The sequence below is a fragment of the Nanorana parkeri genome, unplaced genomic scaffold, assembly GCF_000935625.1.
Source record: "Nanorana parkeri isolate BGI_ZX_2015 unplaced genomic scaffold, ASM93562v1 scaffold24, whole genome shotgun sequence".
Classification (NCBI taxonomy): domain Eukaryota; kingdom Metazoa; phylum Chordata; class Amphibia; order Anura; family Dicroglossidae; genus Nanorana; species Nanorana parkeri.
The window spans coordinates 754,564-781,672 of NW_017306292.1; the positions used below are offsets into that span (position 1 = coordinate 754,564).

The following is a 27,109-nucleotide window of genomic DNA, read 5'->3' on the forward strand; positions in this document are numbered from 1 at the left end:
AGGTGTGAATGGTGGAGCAGGTGTGTTAAATTTGGTGTTATTGCTCTCACTCTCTCATACTGGCCACTGGACGTTCAACATGGCACCTCATGGCAAAGAACTCTCTGAGGATCTGAAAAAAAGAATTGTTGCTCTACATAAAGATGTCCTAGGCTATAAGAAGATTGCCAAGACCCTAAAACTGAGCTGCAGCACGGTGGCCAAGACCATACAGCGGTTTAACAGGACAAGTTCTACTCAGTACAGACCTCACCATGGTCGAGCAAAGAAGTTGGGTGCGCGTGCTCAGCATCATATCCAGAGTTTGTCTTTAGGAAATAGACGTATGAGTGCTGCCAGCATTGCTGCAGAGGTTGAAGGGGTGGGGGGTCAGCCTGTCAGTGCTCAGACCATACGCTGCACACTGCATCACATTGGTCTGCATGGCTGTCGTCCCAGAAGGAAGCCTCTTCTAAAGATGATGCACAAGAAAGCCCGCAAACAGTATGCTAAAGACAAGCAGACTAAGGACATGGATTACTGGAACCATGTGCTGTGGTCTGATGAGACCGAGATAAACTTATTTGGTTCAGATGGTGTCAAGCGTGTGTGGCAGCAACCAGGTGAGGAGTACAAAGACAGGTGTGTCTTGCCTACAGTCAAGCATGGTGGTGGGAGTGTCATGCTCTGGGGCTGCATGAGTGCTGCCGGCACTGGGGAGCTACAGTGCATTGAGGGAACCATGAACACCAACATGTACTGTGACATACTGAAGCAGAGCAAGATCCCCTCCCTTCGGAGACTGGGCCGCAGAACAGTATTCCAATATGTTAACGACCCCAAATAAACCTCCAAGACGGCCACTGCCTTGCTAAAGAAGCTGAGGGTAAAGGTGATGGACTGACCAAGCATGTCTCCAGACCTAACCCCTATTAAGCATCTGTGGGGCATCCTCAAACGGAAGGTGGAGGAGCGCAAGGTCTCTAACATCCACCAGCTCCGTGATGTCGTCATGGAGGAGTGGAAGAGGAGTCCAGTGGCAACCTGTGAAGCTCTGGTGAACTCCATGCCCAAGAGGGTTAAGGCAGATGCTGGAAAATAATAGTGACCACTCAAAATATTGACAGTTTGGGCTCAATTTGGACATTTTCACTTAGGGGTTTACTCACTTTTGTTGCCAGCGGTTTAGACATTAATGGCTGTGTGTCGAGTTATTTTGAGGGGACAGCAAATGTACACCAATATACAAGCTGTACACTGACTACTTTACATTGTAGCAAAGTGTCATTTCTTCAGTGTCGTCGCATGAAATGATATAATAAAATATTTACAAAAATGTGAGAGGTGTACTCACTTCTGTGAGATACTGTACATTATTGCCTTTTGTGAGCCTGTTGGCCAGGGTTGGGTTAAGTATACATAGGGCACTATGGTTGGGTGCCAGAACTCAACCACTGCGAATCTTCCTTAAATTTGCCTATTGGAGGCAAATTTGAATCCTGGAAATTTGTTGCAAATTCATCATCAAGCATAGCTGAACCTCATCCCTAGTTGGTAGGTATAACTACTTCCAAAAACCACTAGTGCTGCCAAGAAAATATATTTTTGGCTTCAAAGTTTACTGAAGAGCAGGCACTAAGCTAATTTGGTATTTTGTGAGTCTAAAGCATTTCAGAGATGCCCAATAATCTTTTTACAATGCAATTCCTCTATTTTACCAGTAGTGATATTTCTTGCAGGCTGAGCCCTCCTGTTATTCCTCTTTGCCCTTCAGCAGAAATGGAATCCACTTGTGATAAATTCTTCAAAATGGAACTTTCGGATAATTGCAATGGCTGTTTTGTTGCTGTCATGACGAGAGAGGTGAGAATGCTGTAAAGGTTTTTTTTTTTAAATTTCGGTCATATTTTTCCTTAATGTAGTAAAAAATAAAAACCCCAGGGGTGATTAAATACCACCAAAAGAAAGCTCTATCTGTCCCTAAAAAATGGTATAAAATTAATTTCAGTACAGCGCTGCATGACGGAATAAATGTCAGTCAAAGTACCGCAGCGCTGAATACTGAAAAATGGCCTGGATGGGAAGGGGGTTTAACACCGTGGATGTCAACTGGTTAATGATCTGCACATTCTTGTCACCTTCATTAACGCTTTCTTTTTCCCACCATGCTTGCTCTGCACTTTCTTGGGAGCCATGCTGGATTGTAGGGTTGCACAGATACCAAATACAGTACTCGGTACAAGTACGAGTACATTGCGCTCCAAGACTAGACTAGAGAAAAATGCAAAAATTAGGAGGCAGCTGTCATTTGTAAGGAGCACACGGAGCTCCTGGGATTTGTACATCTCTGTTTTAATGTACGATTTTGTTAATATAAATATAAATAAAGGGATGCACAGATACCAGTTTTTTGCGAGTATGAGTACTAGTACTTGTCAAGTACTTACAAGTACGAGTACTGATACATTTTCTAAAACAATACAGACTAATGATTTCAGGACAGTGGTGGAGCGCCAGAGCTGCAACCTCTGCAACCTTGGTAGTTCTCATGAAAATGCCAAGTGTCTGCACTGGTATTCTGTGCATCCCTAATGGATTGAATACAGTAATACTGTACTGTACTGGCCTGTCTGTTACCAGTGAATGTATAAAATAAACAAGGGGGTGCTGTACTCTGGGGCATGCAACTTCTCCTATGCAGAAAGAAAAAGATAAGGTTCGCACCATTAAAACCAATAGCAAATCCTGAGATTGCAATACTGTTAAAGGAGAACTATGGGGTTAGGGCTTTTCCCCATAGTTCTCCTAAGGGTAACAGGAGGACACAAACTAGCGTCCTCCCGTCACCCCGCAGTATACGGCGAACTACAGCTCGCCGTATACTGAGAAGCCGCAGCTGAAATGGATCCCGACAATTATGTCTGGATCCGCCCAGCTGCGTGAGTGACAGCTGGCTCTGCCTATCTAGAGGCAGATCCAGCTGTACCCGCCCCCTCCCCCGTCCGTTCCGCCAGTCAGCGCTGGAGGATCGGAGCGGGGAGGGGGGAATCCAGCCCCTCCCCTGTCACGGCTCTCTGCCGTGACAGGATCGAGAAGTGAGCAAACGCCGGTATGTGTTCCCTCACTTCCCGATCTACTGAGCCGACCTGTGACAGTCTCATTGTCACAGGTCGGCTAGAACTATGAGGTGAGTGAAAAGCACTCACCTCATATTTCTTCTTTAAAGCTCAATTAAACATGCATTTTAAATCAGCTAAATACATTCCAGATGCATCAAAATGCAAGGTGTACATTATCTTACAGTGTGTTTTCTTTAGAAAGTAGCCACAGAACAAAAGCCTGTTACTTGTCAGGATACTGCAGAGAAGGAACCTTGCTCCTGGTAAAGCAGTAGTCTCTCTGCAAAGTTCGGACACACCCCTTCTTAGTCATAGCTGTATGTAGCTCTGCAATCAGGCAGTGTTGTTCCCATCACATATTCTGTAGTATGTTCTACTATGTTTTACAGTATTTGGGGCCCGTTACAGTATCAGCAGTTTCAGTAGCTCCTCCTGTTATCCAATGCAGCTTCTCATGACCATGTTATACTAGTGATATGTGGCTGCATACAAAAGAGTTGTAGCCAAGTATATCAGCAACTCTGTAGCTACAAATGGCCACAGAAAATCATAAAGATGTGTAGCTGCCATAAAGGTAATAGTGTAACAAGGACCGTCCATACAGTACTAACGTGCCTGCAGTCAGAAGGGTTGTTCTAGTCACTGCCAGTTAGTTCTAAATAACAAGGAGGCACTGATGTTTTTTGATCCTCTGGTGTCTATCATTTATATTTATAAGCTGACCCAGAAATGTAAATATTCCATTTGGCAGGGGAAGATGATTTTTTTTTTTTTCTTAGTTGGTTTACTCTAGTAGGACTCGATATAGGAAATGCATAATTTAAGATGTTGACAGGAGTATTTTAATATATGTTGTAGAAAATAGTTTCTCATCTATTGGCAATTTTCCCAGAAGGTCCATCTGACAGGTTCAGTTGGTACATTTTGCTTGTTAAGAAGTTTATAATTTTAGCAAATAATGCATTATATATGGCGCAGATCCGAACAAAGACTAGTCAGCCATTAAATGAAGAAAAATAAATCATACGGGATTGCTTGGAAAAATATTCGCATTTAAATCAGTAAACCTTAAAGTATCAAGATGTCGAGCATTTTCACATTTCTCCAGGCCGTTGTGGTGCATTTATACATGTGCATTTTTGTGGAATGAATTAACACAGCCCATTCAATATTAATTTCCTGCCAACACGTGAAAGCAGTATAGCACAACAAATGACATGCATTGTGGTGCACTGCAGTGCAGAAGTGTTGCCTGCTACTGTAATAGCAAGATTAATGGCATCAAAATGTGCCTGGTATGTTAATGTGCACGGAGGTAATGTGGAGGTGTTACCGTGTGCTACTGTGTGCAATTGTGTGAATGGGCCCTAAGTGTACATATATGATCTTGGGGCTCTGCCAGGTTACTCAGTGCCGTGGAATGTAAAGTGTTAATAACATATTCATTTTAAAGGTTGACTTGCAATACAGGTATTCACTTTTTAGAGATCCTAAAGAGATCCAGTCATGACTGGAACATGCAAAAATTCTCAATATCTGTTCTTAAATTATTATAACTGCGCAGACTTTCTTATGAATCATTTGCCTCTTTATTTGGTCTGTGTCTGATTCTTCTGCATAGAGGGTGAGATTTCATCTGATTTCTGGCAATTGCTGCCTTGTCTGACTTCAAACACTGTTCCCGGCTACAGATTGTACGCCATGTGAGATCAAGACACTGGCAAGGCAGCAGCCATTAGACTTTTTATTCAGAGTCTTGCATTAGTTTGATCATAACTGGTTCTCTGAAATATAATCTGTCATACTTTTAGGGTTAGGAGACTGAGGTACACTGTTGATATTGCTTTATGTTTAAGTTCTGTGGTGACCTTCGCTGCAGTGAAATAAAAGAACATGATGCAATATGTGCCACACTCTTCAATCTATTTAAGAAGTGACTATTATGTCTGATCACCAAGGTGACTTACTTTACATTGTCTGCTTCTATTCTAGACAGCTCCTTCTCAGTCTGTCTCCCCTCAAGATGTTTTGGCTCGCGCTGCTTCTAAGGGACTGCTCAATGGCATTCGGGTGGCAAAGTCTCCAAGAAAGGACGACAAAAAGAAATCAAAATCACAAAATCATAAGACCACCCCAGTCACTTCAAACGCTCTAGCAAAGATCAATGAGTTCATAAACCATGAAAATAACTTGATGACCCCAAGAACACCAAAAGTCCAACATGACCAAAGTGCTACCCACAAAATCACCAACACTTTGCAGTTTACGAAGGCACCAAAGAAAAGCGGCATTCCTACTGTGTCCCTAACAATGAAACATACAAATAACTTTTCTGTGTTCTCCAAAGATCGACAGACAAGTGCCATCAGACCAAAGCCAGAAGAGAAGATGATCCCATTGAAACCAGTTCCGATTATGCTGCCACCATTAAACGCTCCATTCCAATATAGTTATCCACCTGGTGTCAATATCCGCAATCCAGTCCGTTATATTCACCAGCGCTGGCACTCAGGAATCAGGAGCAGTTCCCAAACTCCCTTTATTCCAACCCTATCTTTCAACGGCAAGACTAAGGAAAGTACATTACTCACCACAGTCTGGCATCCCAAGCCCTGGCACTGAACAACTGTTCTTTTCTTCTACTGGTTTTATTTAACATTATTACAAACATTCGTAACTAAAATATGTTATGTATTATAAACTGGTGTTTTTTTTAATGTGTTATAGTTGGGATTTAATTTAGGTCAATGGATGTTTGCATACTGTTCTGACCTGCTTTAAGTAGACCAATCCATTTATCTTGCCAGGGAGTTCTACCTTGCTAGGAAGTAGCAGTATATCTATGATATAAATAAATTACCTAATTACTGTGCAGTCATTTTCAGAGATACACTGTTAATGTTTGCTTTATTGCTACCTAAGAACCTTTGTAGGATAAAAATGAAAAACCTAAGGCTGGGTTCACACCTAGGCGTATTGAATATGCGCGTTTGTTGTGCGGTTCGCGTCGTGTGTTTTTACCGCGATTCGCGGTGCGACAAACTCGCGTTTCCGTGGGCTACTTGGCTGTATCCCAATGGAAACGCGAGACCAAAGCGCCCCAAAGAAGTACATGTACTTCTTTGGGCGTAGGCCGTTTTGTATCGCGTTCGGACGGGCGGAAATACGGCAAGGTGTGATCCAGACCCATTGAATACAATGGGATTTAGATGTTTGAGCGTTTTGTAGAGCGTTTGTCGAGCGTTGAACGCGCTACAAAACGTTCAGGTGTGAACCAGGCCTAAAGCTGGCCATATACAGTTAGAATTTAATTGGAACATTTGTTTGACATTGTTTTTCAGAACATTCAATGATACCATCACTAATTCCATTTGAAAGCCCTTAAACATGTCATCCAGACCGGCTACTAATATGGAATCCCAGACGTATTAAACAAAACGGGGTTTTTTTTTTGAGCCTTGCACATGCGCATTACAATACAAATGATCTTTCCTGAATGAAAATCACATTCACAGTTACAATTTCATCTTTCAGATAAGAAATGAGGACATTTTTCCATCCTGCTCCTTCGATTTTCATTATCACTGTGGCCCAAATCAAATGTCGATTAGACCCACCTAAGCAGTAGAAAGACAAACGAATGTCCTAAAGATGAGAATTTTCTAACACAATTCTACTGGTGTATGGCCAGCCTACATGTATTGTAAGCAAATCAGTTGGAAACTATTTTGAATATCTTTTCTAGATTTTACATATATTTAGAAATAAGTTTATTGCTTTGTACTAATATTACAATGTGTGCGTTTCATGACATAATCAATTATCAGCAACTGTTTTACTACAATGAACTTTAAAATACAATGAAACCTTCTTTTTTGTACATATCTACTGCTAGCTAGCAGTAGACAAATAGAAAAACATTAAAAAAAGTTACCAAGCAGGTTATTACTTACCTCTGTCTCCACCATTCATCCACCAGTCGTCCAAGGATCTGAAGATTCTCAAGCGGCCGTGAAGGATCTTGGGGCGAGGGCATGCGCAGTAGAGATCTTCGGCCAGGAGAAGAGGAGAGACACAGAGTAAGTCAACGCAGGCAGCTCGGCAGTGTGCATGCGCACAGACACCATGGGACACAGGAGACACAGCAGTCAGTGCTGGATCAGAGACCGGCACCAGCACTGGAGGGACTCCTGCAAAACTACAGGAAAGAAGATGATCGGATCAAGAGGCATCATTTAAAGTCCTTAAAGCAGCATTGGGATGGGGGGATGTACATTTTATAGTTATAACTTAAAAAAATTGCAGTTTACTTGGTGGACTAGTTTAAAGAAGAACTCCGAGCAAAAATGTTCTTAACCCTTGCAGTGGGGCTACCCCTGCACTACACTCGTTTTTGTCTAGGTCCTTCCAGCCTCTCTCCCCCTCCGCTGCATGGTATAAGGATCCTCGAGTCATCACATTCTATATGGTGTGTAGGATGTGAGGACACTGAGGGACATACCTTCGTTGCAGCAAAGGAGGGGACAGGCTTCGGGGAGCTAAGTAGCAGCCAGCCGGCTCCGCGGTTCAGGTGAGAATAACAGACAAAAATAAGCATTTAACCCTTGCAGTGTGGGGTTAGCTCCACTGCAAGGGTTAAGAACACTTGCTCTGAGTTCTGATTTAAAGGTGATCTGTACTGACAGTAATATAAAGGCTGCTATTGCTGAACTCTTTTTGAAAATGCTAATTGCCTAGCTGTCTCTGGCCTCAATACATTCTCAGACCCAGAACAAGCATGTGAGTAAGGAATGTCACAGTAAAAATCAAAACTTCTATAATTGCAAAATTATTACAGTCAGTAACCGAGAAAAAAATGTTTTTGTCATTTGAAAAACTCTGTTTTTCACTTTGTTAGCATATCTGAGTGCTGCTGATCTACTGCAGCCTCTTCGTACTGTATGTTCATACACTCCAGTGTCAGCTGCATGTCATTGCTCAGGGCGACCTTCCTGATGGCGATAAGAGTAGAACTTGCCACTGCTAGTAGTCTCCATTGGAAACGCGTGTGACATGGTGGCAACCAAGGACAGTAATTGGGAGACAAGGACAGAACATTGTTCCTCTATAACAGGAAGTGCCTAAACAAGGACCTCCTTGATGGCAGGATCACCAATTATTAGTATAATGAAGCCTGTAGGAAAAAAACGTTAGTTAGAAAGATTGAAAATGAGTTTTATATTACACTGACATGTTAAAGATTATATGGAAGTTTAATTATTGAATTTACATTTACTTTAAGAAGTTGCCAAAAATATAGAACCACCTACAGACAATGCAGCTTCTTATAGACATATGCATGGCTCAGCATTTCTGGATGTAAACTTGGGCCAGAAGAAGCCATGTATTCAACTGAACTCTGCACAAATCAGTGTCTGATTTACACATCCTTTCTTCTGGGAATTGTGGAACAAAATATATGTGCAGTAACCCTTTTGTCCATGCTCCAGTGTACTGCAGGCTATGAACAGTGTCACAGATATAGGTGCATCCCTGTGTCCCCAGAAGGCGGTGAAAGGCTTTTACTGAGGAATACTCACACAGTCCCAGATAGTAAGGATGGGGTTGGCTGCTGAACAGCTTTTAGGTTGTGGATGTCAGGATTAAAGTGACATTAAACCCTCAGATTTTTTAACATAAACCAATACTGTAATGTGTGCCTTACTGTAATCCAAGGTCGTTTCCCTTCTCTTTGCTGCTCTTCCTTTTAAATCCTCATGTCTTTTCATGGTTAGGGAAGAACTTCCCTTTGCAGCTGAGTGCCTCTTCTTGTAGTGCTGGCTCAGGTTGCAAACGTACACACAGACACCAAGGGGTCTATTCACAAAAGGGTGAAGAGTTTGGAGAAGGCAGGAGAAGTGAACAATCTAGGACAACAAAGCTGAACTGGAAAGTGAGCAGAATTGGAGAATTTTTCCAAATCGGCTATTCTGCCCTAGATTGTTCCCTTCTCCTGTCTTCTCCGAACTCTTCACCCTTTTGTGAATAGACCCTTTGGTGTCTGTGTGTACGTTTGCAACCTGAGCCAGCACTACAAGAAGAGGCACTCAGCTGCAAAGGGAAGTTCTTCCCTAACCATGAAAAGACATGAGGATTTAAAAGGAAGAGCATCAAAGAGAAGGGAAACTACCATGGATTACAGTAAGGCACACATTACAGTATTGGTTTATGTTAAAAAATCTGAGGGTTTAATGTCACTTTAAAGGTCTCTTCCTTTGAAAGAGCAGCATTTTCAACCTAGGCTTCATGCATGATTTGGACTACAAACAGCCCCCTCCTTATCCTCCTTATAGAGGGAAGCGTTCAGTTTTGTAGTTCACAGAAGTTAGCTGGAAAGCTGATAATATTGGAATGCTGGAATAATGAGTATTTTTCTGTTATTGCAGAACATGTGGTCATCCTGAGAAAACAAAATGCCTGATGCATGGATTATAACATTGCTAGAACTGCACTGTAAGTTTCTTCTCCGGTGGGCTACCTACAAGGTATACCGCATATTGTAAGGGATGCCGAGGGTGCATTGTTTCATATTCAACACCAGGACTCATTTTCAGATTGCAGCAAAGAAAGACGTTCTCACTCTTCATTTTTAGCTTTGTGCGGGAATGGCTTATATCTCTGCAGAACAGAAGCAGGTAAGTATCTGCAGTGAGCTGGAATCTCTATACACAGTATATCTGACTGGGAGGGGATTGTTTTCTCACCAAACGTTTCCCAATAAGGCTGACCTCCAGTCAAACAGGTGAGTCCTTAGATGAAATACATACTGTACATGGGGGCTGTTTTACCTGCCCTACCTGTATTTCAGGAGAGATGAGACAAGAATGCCCCAAAAAACGTAGGTGTGAGACAACGGAGGCGCCCTGGTGGAAGAAATGAAATGATGGTCGCGATCATTAATCTCTTCCACCTGGGCCCCTCTGCTGTCTTACACCTATGTTTTTTGGGGAGCATTCTTGTCTCATCTCTTCAGTGCACATCGAGTCCCTCTAGCTGCCGAGCTTTGGATCATCCGAACTCCACCCTGACGAGCATCGAGAGCAACCATCCTGCGCGGGCACAGAAATATTCCCTGCACGCCTTTTTTGCACCTTAAGTTGCCCGATATCACCAATGGGATTTCTTGCAACCTTATCTATGCGGGTATCACACTCTTTCTTCTACATTTATTTATTTAAACATATCTATAGCTTTGCACTATAAAATAATATACTCCGTCAGATCTCTCCTGGGACTTTTTCACCTCAATTTTGTTGCCACTACCGTTTGGAGTTGTCTCTCTTTCTACCTGTATTTCTGTCCATCATGTTCCAAGTTCTACACAGCTCTGCTGCACAGCACAACCCTGCCTAACAGGGCAGGAGACCTGATTTTTTTTTTCTGCTGCAGTTAAGTAACACTGACAGGTCTTGTTCCTCCTCCAACCTGTGACTGGACAGTAAAAGAGAAGCAGCAACCTGTTTAGAATATCTCCCTGTCACTGCTCGCTCACCCAGTCGGTATACTCCTTCGTAGCACATGAGCACTGCAGCCTAAGCGATTGGCTCCTTGTACTGCTTCATTCTCTCCTAGTCTGAGCTCTGCTGTAAAGGGACTGCCAGGTCAAAGTCTTGCTGCTTACACTGCTTGAATTGAAATACAAATACATTGAATGATGTATTATGAACAAAGAGCTATGTATTCATTTGTCCCTTTTCATCCTTAAATATTCTGCAATGTTCTTTGCAGCAGAATCATTTCTAGCTTACATTATTCTCCTTCTTTATATTCTTGTTAATACAGTCACTGATTTGTCATAAATTAATGAGAAATGCATCAGGTGTCAGCACATTGAACAATGAAAGATTTCTATATATTTTTTCCTGTACATCTTCACTGTTTGTATTTAAGGTAAAAGTATGTAGGAAGTCGTGTTTCACATTTGGATTGTGAATGAAAGATTTGACAATATTCATCATTTCATAATGTGATTTCTTCATTTGCTACTTAGCAGCTGCAGTTTGGCAGAATAGAAAAGCCTTTCTTCTTTCTGTTGTCCCTAATCTGCCCATACCTGGCCTCCAATATATATTGACATTCCAAGGAAATGCCTATTTCAGAGGCCTGTACTATACACAAATGATCTCTGTAGCCTGCAGGGCGGCCATTAGAAATCATGGGGCACCCATACAGCCTGCATGGCTAGGCCTCACCCCCCCAGCTGTCAATGGCATGCTGGTACTTATGGTCCCCCCACAGTTTCACACTATTATTATACATTTATATAGCTCTGTCATATACCACAGGGCTGTACAGAGAACACTGAGCCAGTAACATTAGTTTCTGTACAGAGGAGCTTACACTCTAATGCAGAATGGCATCGGCTGTAGAGGGACTACAAATCCTAGCAATACACTATACTGCAATGCAGAATAGTATATTATTTGGACTCTGGACTTAGTAACGCACTGGACTTAGTAACGCACTGAACTTAGTAACGCACTGGACACCTGAGGCCCCGCAGAGCCCATCTGACACCCCGCAGAGCCCACCTGAGAATGACCCTGCAGAGCGCACAACAGATCCTGCACAGCTCATCTGAGACTCTCTATGGTGGGCTCTGCAGGATCTCAGGTGGACTGGTCAAGGTCCCTTTCCCTGAACACACATCTCCTTACCTGCTGCTGCTGGGGCCCGGGCCTCTCCTGCCGCAGGACCGTCACTGCTGGGCCCCGGGTTTCTCCACCTCCTCCCTGTCAAAGGGCCGCGGCCCGGGCCCCTGACATCAGTATCAGCCGTACCCCCCTGATGGAGGCCCAGGTTGCGTGAGTAGGTTTTTTATGTTTTTACTGTGACACAAAATGATGTTTATGCTGTCAGCATTTTTATTTTTATACAGCATTTAATGTGTAATTACTGACAATAGTTCCTGCACCCAAAGGCACTTACAATACACAGCAGTCAAACACCAATTCATACACATCCAGTAAATGCAGACGCGGCATCATTTCAGATTACTTTTTTGGTGGTGAAGGAGAATAGAGGCTCAGGCACATCTACAGAACAAGAAAAGCATACAAACCTAAAGATGAACTTCAGACAAACAGCTAAATATTAAAGTACACTTAAAGTGTACAAGAGAAAAAGGGTTTTCCTAGGTTTGGATGGAGTGGAGAAGGATTAGAAGCCCCCTTTGATGTCTATTGCTAGCTGGGGCTCAGTTTGAGAGATATGCCCTCACTTGGTGTCCTGCTGACAACGGTTAGTAAGTAGGGAAAATTCTGCAACAGCAACATATTCAGAAATAAAAATGAGATGGAGGTTCGAGTCTTACCCTACTCTAATTTTTTTGTCTGTGTTGCTGTTGGAGAGTTAGCTGTTGGTAAAATGTCAGTAGGATAGCAAAAACACCTCACTAGCGGAGTCCCAGATATCAGTAAAAACCTTGAAAACTAAGAGAAACCATTTTGGTTGGACTTTACACTTTAAAGCCCAACTTCAGCTTCTGATTTTGAAATTGCCTAATATGGCCAACACTTGCCAAAAGAAAAAATACAGCTTTCACTGCAATGCTCACCTTACCCCCAGCACTCTCCTCTGCAAAAATGTCCATCTGTACACTAGTGGCTGCTTCACTTTTCAGGTTAAATGACACCCAGCATCATCCAACCATGAGCCCAGGCTATCAATGGCATACCCCCTGGGTTGAGCCTAGTAATACAGCAGGGCTTGCATTGTAAAGATGCATAGAGTGGTCCCAACTAGTGATGTGCATTTCCTTGGTGCAAACCCAGTTCACTCAAGCCTGTGTACAACTGCCACTGACAAACACTTCGTCGGGCCCAATCAATTATGAGGCATGCTCCACCTTCTTTGTGATGTGTAGCTGCAGGGGGCAAGGGAATGTCTTGGCCACAACCGAACCCACTGCCCAACATTGGAGAAGAAGAAGAGGACAGCACTGGTACAACACAATACCTTTTCTCTTAAAAAAAACCTTTAGTAACATACAACTGACCTTCCTACCGAGGCCAGTACAATGTCTACTGGGGGAGAAGCTCTATACCTCTGGATGAGACGGCACCTTTGCGACAATAAAGACAGCAAACTGGAATCTGTGACCAGCCCATTAATTATGAATAATGGCCGGTTATCCACAGAACCAAACTCCTCCCTTAGGTTGTAGAAACTTAGAGCTGTTTAAAGCTGCATATTTTTGAAAAGTGCACTTATTCTTTTAATTTTGTTTTTACTGTGTTAGCCTGTACTTAGTCAAGATACGTTTTGTTCTATCTCCCATTTATTAGAAGCCATATAATCTAAACATTTATTTCCGTTCTCTGCTTTACTTCCATACAATTACTCTACAGTGACGAGAGGTTCCTTTTACGTTATTTATTTTTGCTGAAATGTGAGAATAAGGGGAAATGGAATATAATTAGTTGATATTCTATGTGTGCAATTTCTTGCCTGTTTAATTTATTGGTCTCATTAGAACCTTTCCTCAAGGCAGACAGGCAATCAGCATCTTATTACTGCAGCTAATAGCCCACATCTTAGCCGGCTCTGGTTATTCCTTCCACTATACTGTAGTACGGGCAATAATCATTATCTACATTATTTCAGAATGAACAGTTGAACACGGCATACTGTATCTGAGTCACTTGTATCCCAAAAGCGATGCTTGCAATGACTGTTGGCTAACCAAAACCTTCTCAAAATGTGCAATCTAAGTACAGTTTACTTTATGGCAGTGACTAGCAGAGGAACATAAAATGTAAGGAATTGGTCTAGCCCTGGTCCTAGCAATGCACATATACCATGCTGTCAACACAATACACTGTAAAGGCAATACATTTTTGGTGCAGGGATTTTGGTACTAGCAGCAAGCAAAAATAACTTTCCCTAACCATACAGTGTCTGCAGCACTAAAGGACTCCCAAACAAAACCACCACCTCCGAGGTAGCAAGCAGAATTTAGAAAAATGTAAACAAAAGAAAGAAAAAAAACCCCGGCGTGGGGTCCCACTCCCAATCCATGCCAGACGGTCTGGTAGGAAAGTTAGGAGAGACCCCAAGTTAAAAAGTAAAAAAAAAAAGAAGTGCATGAGATTACCCCCCTAAAGTCATACCAGGCCCTACCAGGAACCCCATCCCCTTAAAAATGTAGAACAAAAATGGTGTCCCCCTTAAAAATCCCTGCACCATACCAGGCCACATGCCTTTTGCATTGGGAGGGTGCCTTTCCAGGGGTCCCCCTGGAAAAACACCTTGTCCCCATGCCGATGAGGACAAGGGCCTCTTCCGCCACAACCCTGTCCCGGTGGTTGTGGGGGTTTGCAGGCAGGGGGGCTTATTTGCATCAGGGTACCCCCTTTAATAAAGGGGGAACCCAGATGCTGCCCCCCTTGTGAATGAGTAAGGGGTAAGAGCCCACACCTTAAGAAAAAAATAATAAAGGTGGGGGGGTCTCCCCCTCCTGCACCATTCCAGGACACATGCACTAACCATGGGGGGGGCTCTTAGCCAGGGGGGACCCCTGGAAAAGTATCTTGTCCCCAAGTCAATGAGGACAAGGACCTCTTCCACGCAACCCTGGCCCAGTGGTTGTGGGGGTCTGCAGGCAGGGGGGCTTATGGAAATTGACTTGTCAAAAACTGTGTTGTGTTTTTTTAAATATTATTATTATTATACAGGATTTATATAGCTCCAATAGTTTGCACAGCGCTTTACAATATAAGGAAGACATTACAGTCACAATACAATTTAAGACAAGATGGTAATGAGGGCTTACAATCTAAAAGGGAGGGGCAAGTGATACATGAGGAGGTAGCTGTGCGGGGATGATTGTTTGAGAAAGTGATTGTTCAGTGGTTAGGTTGAGGTGGGCTAGGCTTCCCTGAAGAGATGAGTCTTAAGGGATCGCCTAAAGGCAGTCAGTGTGGGAGATAGACGGACAGGTTGGGGTAGAGAGTTCCATAGAATGGGAGACACTCTAGTGAAGTCCTGGAGGCGAGCATGGGAGGAGTTGATGACGGAGCTGGAAAGCAGGAGGTCTTGTGAAGAGCGGAGGGGATGTTGGCTAACCAAAACCTTCTCAAAATGTGCAATCTAAGTACAGTTTACTTTATGGCAGTGACTAGCAGAGGAACATAAAATGTAAGGAATTGGTCTAGCCCTGGTCCTAGCAATGCACATATACCATGCTGTCAACACAATACACTGTAAAGGCAATACATTTTTGGTGCAGGGATTTTGGTACTAGCAGCAAGCAAAAATAACTTTCCCTAACCATACAGTGTCTGCAGCACTAAAGGACTCCCAAACAAAACCACCACCTCCGAGGTAGCAAGCAGAATTTAGAAAAATGTAAACAAAAGAAAGAAAAAAAACCCCGGCGTGGGGTCCCACTCCCAATCCATGCCAGACGGTCTGGTAGGAAAGTTAGGAGAGACCCCAAGTTAAAAAGTAAAAAAAAAAAGAAGTGCATGAGATTACCCCCCTAAAGTCATACCAGGCCCTACCAGGAACCCCATCCCCTTAAAAATGTAGAACAAAAATGGTGTCCCCCTTAAAAATCCCTGCACCATACCAGGCCACATGCCTTTTGCATTGGGAGGGTGCCTTTCCAGGGGTCCCCCTGGAAAAACACCTTGTCCCCATGCCGATGAGGACAAGGGCCTCTTCCGCCACAACCCTGTCCCGGTGGTTGTGGGGGTTTGCAGGCAGGGGGGCTTATTTGCATCAGGGTACCCCCTTTAATAAAGGGGGAACCCAGATGCTGCCCCCCTTGTGAATGAGTAAGGGGTAAGAGCCCACACCTTAAGAAAAAAATAATAAAGGTGGGGGGGTCTCCCCCTCCTGCACCATTCCAGGACACATGCACTAACCATGGGGGGGGCTCTTAGCCAGGGGGGACCCCTGGAAAAGTATCTTGTCCCCAAGTCAATGAGGACAAGGACCTCTTCCACGCAACCCTGGCCCAGTGGTTGTGGGGGTCTGCAGGCAGGGGGGCTTATGGAAATTGACTTGTCAAAAACTGTGTTGTGTTTTTTTAAATATTATTATTATTATACAGGATTTATATAGCTCCAATAGTTTGCACAGCGCTTTACAATATAAGGAAGACATTACAGTCACAATACAATTTAAGACAAGATGGTAATGAGGGCTTACAATCTAAAAGGGAGGGGCAAGTGATACATGAGGAGGTAGCTGTGCGGGGATGATTGTTTGAGAAAGTGATTGTTCAGTGGTTAGGTTGAGGTGGGCTAGGCTTCCCTGAAGAGATGAGTCTTAAGGGATCGCCTAAAGGCAGTCAGTGTGGGAGATAGACGGACAGGTTGGGGTAGAGAGTTCCATAGAATGGGAGACACTCTAGTGAAGTCCTGGAGGCGAGCATGGGAGGAGTTGATGACGGAGCTGGAAAGCAGGAGGTCTTGTGAAGAGCGGAGGGGACGGTTAGGGTAATACTTTGAGACCAGGTTGGAGATATAGCCGGGGCCAGAGTTGTGGATGGCTTTGTACGCGGTTGTTAATATTTTGAATTTTATCCTTTGGGCTATAGGAAGCAGGTGCAGGGATTGACAGAGGGGGGTTGCAGACATTGAGCGGTTGGTTAGGTGGATGAGTCTGGCAGCTGCATTCATGATAGACTGAAGGGGGGATAGCCTGTGCAGAGGTAGGCCAATGAGGAGGGAGTTGCAATAGTCAAGACGAGAGATAACAATGGAGTTGATGAGCAATTTTGTGGTATCTTTGGTGAGGAAGAAGCGTATTTTGGAGATGTTACGAAGGTAGAGGCGGCAGGATTTGGATAGTGATTGGATGTGGGGGAGAAAGGTGAGGTCCGAGTCAAGGATGACACCTAGGACCTTGGCATGGGGGGAGGGCTGAGCACAGTCGTTCGAAAGTGCGACTATGTCTTTTTAGATGTCTGGTTTCTTTTGTTTGCCACGGTTGTAGTGGACGTGGTCTAAGTCTGCGTGTAGTGAGGGGAGCCAAATTGTCTAGGGAGGATGAAAGTGAGCTGTTGAAGACAGAAATAGCCAGGTCAGGGCAGGACAGGGGTGAGATTTTGTCATAGAGGTAGTCAGTAGCAGAGTAGAGAAGAGAAGGGTCGAGGTGGCGAAGGTTTCTCTGGGTGACAGTGTGACGTGTAGGGGGAGTCAGTGTTGGGGACAGGGTGAGGGTGAAACTGATAAGGTTGTGGTCTGAGAGGGGGAAAGGGGCGTTGGAGAGGTTGCAAGTATTGCATAGGTGGGAGAAAACAAGATCTAGTTTGTTACCATCAGAGTGAGTAGGAGTGTTTGACCATTGTGTTAAATATTAAATACAGTAACAGTGTGGTGTGTTTATGTGTTTATTTACAATTTGACTATTTGGTAAATTAGTAGGTAAAAATTACCCCTTACTCATACACAAGGGGGGGGGGGGCAGCATCCAGTGCCCCTGTTATACAAGGGGGCACCCAGATTATAAGCCCCCCTGCCCGCAGACCCCCAGAACCACTGGTCTTTATACTTTAAAGTGTATTTCCCTTTTGCAGTGAAATTTGAGAAAACCCCTCTATGTGTTTATATGTTCCCATTCACATGCTGAAAAACATTTTATAATATTTTTTTAAATATTTACCTTTTAGATGTTTTGTTGCAGCAGACAACATGGCTGATTCCAGGTTTTTCTTAGCACCTTCACAGTGATAGTAAGACTTAGGACTGAAAGTTAAGGATTGTGTTTGTCTCATTAACTTCATTAACATACAATGCAAATTCCTTACCACTCGCAACCCCTCCTAACATTACAAAAGAAGGAAAAGCAAGTAGAAATGTTAACTCTTAAGAAGCCAAGAAACCCTAACCCAGGTAAAAGCAATTTAAACTGCAAGAAGCATTTTTATTTTTTTTTAGCTTATGCAATGTGAATGGGAACATGTAACAAATATAATAATACCTGGCAAACAAAAAATGCACCACCTGGATTTAGCTAATCAAACAGGTAAGGGCCTTCCATTGGATAAATAATCTAGTTTAAGCAATGGTATGTGCCCAAAAAATTGGGTCAGCTGCCTACCTGAATATCCTGCCTACCTGAAACTGCATCAATTTTGTATTCCACAAGCCTTGTACTTTGAGAAAATATATGGTTGGTGGGGGGCTGGGGATATTTTACCAATTTACAAAGCTGTAAGCAGAAAATAGTGAAACATGAGGGAAAAATAAAAAATAGCAAAAACGGTCTGGCCACTTGAGGTTTTATATTGAATGTCAATACCGCTTTATATTTCAAAATATGACATTAAACCTTGTATGTAGTCAGAGATATAGAGCACAAGGTCACCCTACTTTGGTTGGTTAGTAAACTAGTGATCTAGCAGCCAATGAGAGAAGAATTGTGTTCCCAAACACACTCACCATAGCTTCCTTCCTTTTTCTCACATGCCTAATGGCGGTATCGCAGTTTGAGGACTAAGAACTCACAATCTGATGATGCAAATTTAAAGTTTGAATTTGATTGGTGATACACCCACCAGAAAGAGAGAGCTGCATAGATGCCAGGAAGCTGACCCACCCAGTCCACATGTGAGGAACCCTGTGAAATCTGATTACTGTGAATTACAGAGAGCTCATAATTACTTTTCAAGTAGTGTAAGCCGGGGTGCTGCGCTTGGTTGTGTTTGATCCACCTTTTAATTGGTCTTTAAGTTGTGTGGAAATGTGAAAATATCACAAACTAAATACAGTGCCAGTGATCAAATCCTAATTGCGGCTGTATACTGAAAATACAAGTCGAAAAAAGGAAGGTAAATGTGTTCGTGAATAAAAATTAAATATTATTAAATATTAAGTTAACAATGTAAATATCGCAAAATATGTGTAGCATATGTAAATAAATAAAATATTGTCGTGTGAAAACAAGTTATATTGCGAATAATAAATGAATAAAATCTGGTTGAAAATTGTGTAATTGCGATATTTACATTACATATTTTGCGATATTTACATTGTTAACTTAATATTTAATAATATTTAATTTTTATTCACGAACACATTTACCTTCCTTTTTTCGACTTGTATTTTAAGTATACAGCCGCAATTAGGATTTGATCACTGGCACTGTATTTAGTTTGTGATATTTTCACACAACTTAAAGACCAATTAAAAGGTGGATCACATACAACCAAGCGCAGCACCCCGGCTTACACTTGATCACGTTGATAGATATTGCTGCAGCTGGTTAATTTCTGTAAATATATCCTAGCGCAACTACCCTGGTTACAATCTACTTTTCAAGTAGGTCCATTCAATCCTTCCTGTGTTGTGTGCACTGTAATGCATGGTATGTTGTATGTGCATTGTCATTCATTTTGCTTAGCACCCAACCAATGAGGGCATCAGGAAAAAAATTACCTATTCTTATTTCTGTTATACAGTATATGTTCTGTGTATTGTGGTGCTCTGCTTTGCAAAAAATAGTGCAGGTTCCTGTTTCCATGCATTGAGACTTGTTATTTGCCAATTTGAAGTAAACGTGATACGTTAACACAAAGCATGTGAAAGCTGTTGTGGCTGTAGAGCCACTCGATTACTTGTATTACTCGATTACTCTTTTAGAAAACGTAATTATTTGGGGGTTTTAAGCAGTTTTCTAGCCACAAATTCAGATTTTAACGTGTATGCAAAAATGTAAAACATTCCTCCAGTCATTAACATATTTTGTATCCAGATATATATCAATACTGGTAAATACATACACCATATTGCCAAAAGTATTGGGACGCCTACCTTTACACGCATATGAACTTCAATGGCACCCCAGTCTTAGTCCGTAGGGTTCAATATTGAGTTGGCCCACCCTCTGCAGCTATAACAGCTTCATCTCTTCTGGGAAGGCGTCCACAAGGTTTAGGAGTGTGTCTATGGGAATGTTTGACCATTCTTCCAGAAGCGAATGTGTGAGGTCAGGTACTGATGTTGGACGAGAAGGCCTGGCTCGCAGTCTCCAGTCTAATTCATCCCAAAGGCCAGTCAAGTTCCTACACCCCAAACTCGCTCATTCATGTCTTTATGGACCTTGCTTTGTGCACTGGTGCGTAGTCATGTTGGAACAGGATGGGGCCATCCCCAAACTGTTCCCACAAAGTTGGGAGCATGAAATTGTCCAAAATGTGTTGTTATGCTGATGCCTTATGAGTTCCCTTCACTGGAACTAAGGGGCCAAGCCCAGCCCCTGAAAAACAACCCCCCACCATAATCCCCCCTCCACCAAACTTTACACTTGGCACAATGCAGTCAGGCAAGTACTGTTCTCCTGGCACCCGCCAAACCCAGACACGTCCATCGGATTGCCAGACAGAGAAGCGTGATTCGTCACTCCAGAGAACACGTCTCCACTTCTCTAGAGTCCAGTGGTGGCGTGCTTTACACCACTGCATCCGACGCTTTGCATTGCACTTGGTGATGTAAGGCTGGGATGCAGCTGCTCGGCCATGGAAACCCATTACATGAAGCGCTCTATGCACTGTTGTGCCAATCTGAAGGCCACACAAAGTTTGGAGGTCTGTAGCTATTGACTCTGCAGACAGTTGGTGCCTTCTGCGCACTGTGCGATTCAGCATGCGCTGACCCGCTCTGGAATATTTAGTAGCAAGGAAATGTCACGGATGGACTTATTGCACAGGTGGCAACCTATCACGGTACCACGCTTGAATTCACTGAGCTCCTGAGAGCGACCCATTCTTTCACAAATGTTTGAAGAAGTCTGCATGCCTAGGTGCTTGATTTTATACACCTGTGGCCATGGAGGTGATTGGAACACCTGAATCCAATGATTTGGAGGTGTGTCCCAATACTTTTGGCAATAGAGTATAAATGGTATCACTTTAACTCTATTTCTTATGTTACTTATGGGTTCTTCTAATAACCGTATACGGAGTATAACAATGCAACCTTTAAATAATTAGACTGTGAAATTGTGTATTATGTCTGCATGTACTATGGTGCTGTCTCCTTTATTATTTCCTCGGTTTCATGGATCATTTGTATTTTCTTCTGAGCATATATGTGAGGTGCTCCCAGAAATATCAATAATTGATTCCTATTCCTTCCTGGCCTTTCCTTTGCACACAACCCCTGGTGGATATTGCAGGCAATTTGTTTCTCGTATTAACCTCCATAACCTCTGGCCAGGTATAACATCGCTGTTTCATTTAAAAAGCTTTTGCCAAATGCAGCCGAAAGGCAGCAGTCCCCTCGCAGAGCGTGTGTGACCTGTACAGCATTTCATTAATACCCCTGCCTGATTAAAACACTAATTCATAGCTTCCCCCTTTCTAAATGTTATACTTTTCAATTACAGCTGACATTGCAGCCGTGCAGGGAAATAGTTGAGACTTGAGGCTGATGTTACAAACACGGCTGCCTAGAAATGAAATACAAATTGATCCTCTCTAGATTAGAAATGGATTGGAAATGTATTGTGTTTAGTTCTTGAACTGAAGGTTTCATTTACATGGCATTTAAATAGCATTCTGAAAAGACATTGGGGAAAAAGTATCTGATTTTTTTTTATAGCGGAATTCTATACATTTTATTTACAGTTTATGTTCAGTTATATAGTGATATGGTAAGTATATAGTAGTGGTGCACAAATGGTTGCCAAGTGGCTGCATGTGGTTTTTAGACATTTGCGATTCGTTCCCTTCCGCATTGAAATTCAGACAAATTTTCGGAAATTTGGATGCATCCGAATTTGGGAATAAAACAATAATGAATTCAAATGTAAAAAAACAGCGTGGAATCCCACCTCCAATTCATCACTTCATACCAGAACCTTTAGTCCTGGTAGGAATCTTATGGGGGACCCAACACCCCCCAAGAAAATGCCCTACCAAGGTCACTTGCCCTCAATATGGGAGGGTGCTTGCCGGGGGGGACCCCCTGGAAAAGCACCTTGTCACCATGTTGATGAGGACTAGGGGCCTCTTCCCCACAACCCTGGCCCAGTGTTTGTGGGGGTCTGTGGGCAGAGGAGCTTACAGGAGTCGCCCCACCCCCCCTTGTGAATGAGTAAAGGGTAGTTGTTACCCCCAACTCATTCACCAAACAGTAAAAGAGTAAAATGGTATATAAACACACAACTTTGTATACAACACCCTTTATTTGAACAAAAAACACAACAAAGGTTTTTGCCAATTCTTTTATTAAAAAAAAAAAATCACACGTCAATCACCTTGTCCAGCAATGTAGATCAGCGTCAATTAAGATGGATGATGGCCGAAGACTCACGGAAAGAAAAAATAGCCAACAGAAGCATACCGTGTTTCCCCGAAAATAAGACAGTGTCTTATTTTCGGGGTAGGTCTTACTTTCGGGGAAACACGGTAGCTATCAATTACTTTTGTCCCAAATAGCATTCGGGAGCAGAATTGAGCTACTATGATTAGCAGCTCTGCTCCTGAATGTCAACAAATGGGTGGAACAAATCCTGTGCTGTCATGACTCCTTCCGCCTCTTTGTTGACATTCGGGTCAGAGCTGTCATTTTGCGGTGGTGTTCGTCGGGATTGGTCGTGTCGGCGAGCGTCAGGTATTTTTTCTTTCGCGGGTCTGCGGCCGTCGACAATACTTTGTATACGGAGTTGTATGTTTATTTACATTTTGAATATTTAATTGGTGAGTGAGTAGGGGTTACAACTACCCCTTACTCATTCACGAGGGAGGGTGGCATCTAAGTGCCCCCTTTATGAAAGGGGGCACCCAGATTCTATAAGCCCCCCTGCCCACAGACCCCCAGAACCACCGGGCCAGGATTGTGGGGAAGAGGCCCTTGTCCTCATTGACATGGCCTGTGGCCTGGTATGGTGCGGGGGGGCACACGCTTGCCCCCCCCCTTTCCTGCTCTGCCAGGCTGAAGTTTGGATCAAGGGTCTAGTAAGGGATTTTAGGGGGGGATCCAACACATTTTTTTCCCATTGGGGTCCCCCCTAAAATTCCTACCAGGCCTGAAGGTTTTTTATTGTTTCAATGAACTGTCAAAAGTTAAAAAAGAAAATGTCATTTTTTTTTTCTAATGTCACTTTGCTGCAATTAAAATTTTGTTTGCAAATATATAACTAATCTGAAATTAACGAAAATTTTGGATTTGACAGAATCCAAACATGAATTAACTTATCGACAAGAATACTGAAAAATCGGAAACGAAATGAACCGAACCAAATTTTTTGCCAGCCCACATGTCTAGTGGCTTTCAGGTGCTATCTTGGTGACCATTGGAATAAAAAAGCAAACAAAAAATATTTTTTCCTGTTACACACAGATTTCTGCAGATTTCTTAATAAATATTCGGCATTAATAAAATATTTGTCTATTATGGCTGACTAGGCTACTAGTCTCCAGCGCTGACAGTTCTGCGATCCCCCTCATCAGTCCATTGCCGCCATATTCTCCTAGTATGCTTCCAGCCTAGAGTGCACCTTTGGATTCTTGTGGCAGGAATACCAGGTGTCCCTGTTCAGATGCTTTTTAAAATAAGAAGTATTTTATTACACACAATTTCAATAAAATAAAATTAAAAAAATTGCAGTGTACATTTTCCCATTTCTACCGATGTCCATCTGATTTCTGTAGAGAAAACCAGGTCTGTAAATACACAATTTACATGTATATGTTTGTGTACCTTAAAAGTCTGACAAATTGCCTTTAAAATTTTGTACACAATGATTTATGGTATAGTGGCCCAAGGAAAATAAATAAATTAGAAGTAATTTTCAATTGAGCCATGACTGGACAGATTTTTTTTTCATATGTCTGCCGGGGGCTTAGTTTTAAGATTCATCTATAGATTAATCTATTAAACCACCTCAGAGTACTCCATCCTTAAGCATATCACTGACCACACATTTATTTCTTCATTTATATACAATACTTAATCATACTGATCAGTGATATATTTAAAGATAGGTGACTCGGAGGGGGTTTCATAGAATTGTGTACTTATATGCATGGTTTTCTTCATGTAAAGTAGATGGACATTGGTAGAAACTTTTAATTGAATCTTATTAAAATGGTATATAATAAAATACTTTGAACTTTTAATACAAGTGTATGTTCTGTTCATTAAAAATTAATAACATATATTTCTATATACGACTGACAATTTTACCCAAATCTCTTTTGATATCAGTCTTCTGTAATGCCCTGAATAGCAACTATCAGACACGATTGTAAGGAAATCAGACTCTACTGCATTGCTTGCAGCTGTTTGTTCAGGTCTGGAAGCATCCAGACAGGAAAAGGGGATCAGAAGGATGACGTAATTTCTTCCCCACAGTATGAGAGAGGTCCTAGACCAGCCTATATTGCTGAATTGAGCTGTAGTAAGTAGAGAGGTCTCAGGGCGTGCAGTGATCAACTGAGCTATCTGGCACTGATTTGCCACCACAGAACAAGTTGAACAGGATTACAAGTCCTTTTACATGTCCATTGACAGGTGAGGCAGGCTACTGGATATGTAGTCAATTGTGTACTAAGCTGTATGCCTGTATGTTAGGTGTAATATCACATTTAGATGATCTCAGTATTATCTCTATCTCTTGTCCTTGTGTACTAAGTCTAAGACACTATCAAATGAAAATATTGTTTCCTAGACACCCAAGACCAATTAAAGAAAAACTCTGCCAGCATTTGAGCCATTTGTGTTGGGAAGGGGGAAAGGGAGTAGCGATATAGTGGACCTTCCATTTAACTTAGAAGGTCCACTTTAATGACACAAAATCTATTGGAAGTTGTTTCTCCTTCAAAAAAGATAACAAGGGTTTCAGTAGAAGATGTGACAGAATAGTTCTTATTAATAAATGGGCTCAATATTTACCATGCTTGTATGCTGGACAACTATTACAATAGGTGCAAGCTTCAAATGTTCTTCAAGGTAAACTTTTGACAATCCTGGCCTTTGTCTTCATATAGTATTGAGCGCACACTACCTATGTCATGGATTGTCCTTCCCTGCTCTCAAATTTGTCTTGGACCCAGACCAACACTAGTACGTACAGAACACAAACCCAAGATTTCCAGGTTGGGCCTTATTTATACTCCAGCTACTAAACACTATATAACTATACAACCACAACATTGTAAGAAATCAGAGAATGAGAAGCACTAGCACAAAATGCAATGTAAGCTATTCATTTATAAATCAAATAAATATTTGTGACATGTGAATAATAAAAAAAAAAAAACACAGGACATACAAGGCATAGTGAACATGGCTGTTTATAGAGCCAGTGCATACAAAGAATGCATAGATAAATGGACTCTTACTAACACATTGGCATTTAGTCATACATACACACCACATACATACTTTTTGGCCGTAAAAAAAAGTGACTTTTAATTACAATTTGTTTTACAAAATAATCTTTTAAGTTAAAATATGCAAAGCTATTTTTAAAACAAAATATCTGCAAAGGATTGGCATTTCCCCATAGATCACTGCATCTTCTACCATGTTTGGTGTGTGTGGTGACATGAATGTGGGGCACAGTAGAGAGTGGGTAGATGTGCACACTACCTGATAGTGGAATATGGCAGAATTATCGAGGTGTGCACATCATTTTCATGTACAGGTCTACACAATAAAGACCTCTTCCCAGGAGAAGTTATGAAATGCTATGAATGTTACTGTATTATCATTCATCTAGATGTGTCTGTAACAGGTGTTAGCAGAACTCACTTTTCATTACTTTGCAGTTAGGCTGTGGTATACCACAGTCATACTGCAGCCGTAAAATGGAAGCAAGAAATAAGGGTCAGGTAAACTAAAACCATTTCATTTTGCATGATTACATTGTTGTGGCATCTTATTTTTTTGTAGATTCAGAAGGTTAAGCTTCTGTGCAGATGTTCCCAACTCCCCCAACCTACTGCTGCTATGGAGAGGGGGGGTCTCAATTTTTACATTACAGATAACGTAATGCAAAAGGATGCACAAGACTCCATGGCACAGAGCATAACGCTGGGAACTCTATGAAGTAAATTCAAGCTATCCAAGGAAACCGATGGGTGAATCAGCCAGGCAGTATGCATCCATAGATGAGACATCAGATTTGGCTGGACTGGCTCTTTAAAGGGTAATTCCTAAGGGTCCTTCACATTCCTAATTAGTATGGCAATGTAAACTATGCTGGTACTTTAGAAAATATTTTATATTGTATTGAAATTGGAAATAGACTTGAAATAACTGTACTAGATCCGAGAACATTCACAGCATCTGCAACACACCTAGGCAGACTTTGTATGTATTAATTATGAAGACATACTTTGAGATTATTTTCTTTTCTAATGAAGCATCGGACAGGACACAAGAAACCATGGGCCCTGTGCTAAGATCCCTACATCTTGGAACTACAGGCACATAGATGTCCATGGGATATATGGCCAATTAATGGATTTTAAAGCCTCTAGAAATTCTAGATGGACATTCAGAAATTGCTGAGGGGAAAAGGAGCCATGTGTGGTCAGGTCAGTGCACACATTGCAGGTGAATTACAATGTAGGTGGTTCTGCCATTGTACTCAGCCTCTGTAGAGCTGCATCATTTTCCAAATGCAGCAATTACCTGAAATTATGGGGCTGAGTATGACAATGTGATGGTGGATGGATGGTGTATTTCTGTTAACTAAAATTAGTGCATTCCATTATGCTATAACAGAGAATGATGAGACCTGAATGTTTAGTACATTTATAATATCACAAATAAACTGGATTTTAGTTGGTTCCGGAAAATAGGTTTCCCTTACCCTGCCTTTTATGCTAGCATGGTCCAGCTTTGAGCCTACTCATTCTAGTGTTCTGGTGTTCTAGTGGTACTTAGTTCTTAGTGTTCTTGTTGTACTTTCCACCAAGGTCTGAGCTTTGAGCATTCTGCTTTTTCTGCTCAAGAGCATTCTGCTTTTGAGCATTCTGTATGTCAACATGCTTCTTGTGAATTGGTTTC

At 42.2% G+C, this 27,109-nt stretch overlaps 1 protein-coding gene across 1 annotated transcript in view; it reads left to right on the forward strand.

Annotated features, from left to right (window-relative positions):
• The window catches only part of NSUN7 (NOP2/Sun RNA methyltransferase family member 7), a 39,869-nt gene extending 34,149 nt beyond the window's left edge, over positions 1-5,720 (forward strand). The window contains exons 10-11 of the mRNA XM_018564449.1: positions 1,719-1,842; positions 5,091-5,720. Of these exons, the coding sequence (XP_018419951.1) occupies positions 1,719-1,842; positions 5,091-5,720 (754 nt within the window). The remainder of the gene's footprint in view (positions 1-1,718; positions 1,843-5,090) is intronic.
• Positions 5,721-27,109: the final 21,389 nt, after the last annotated feature.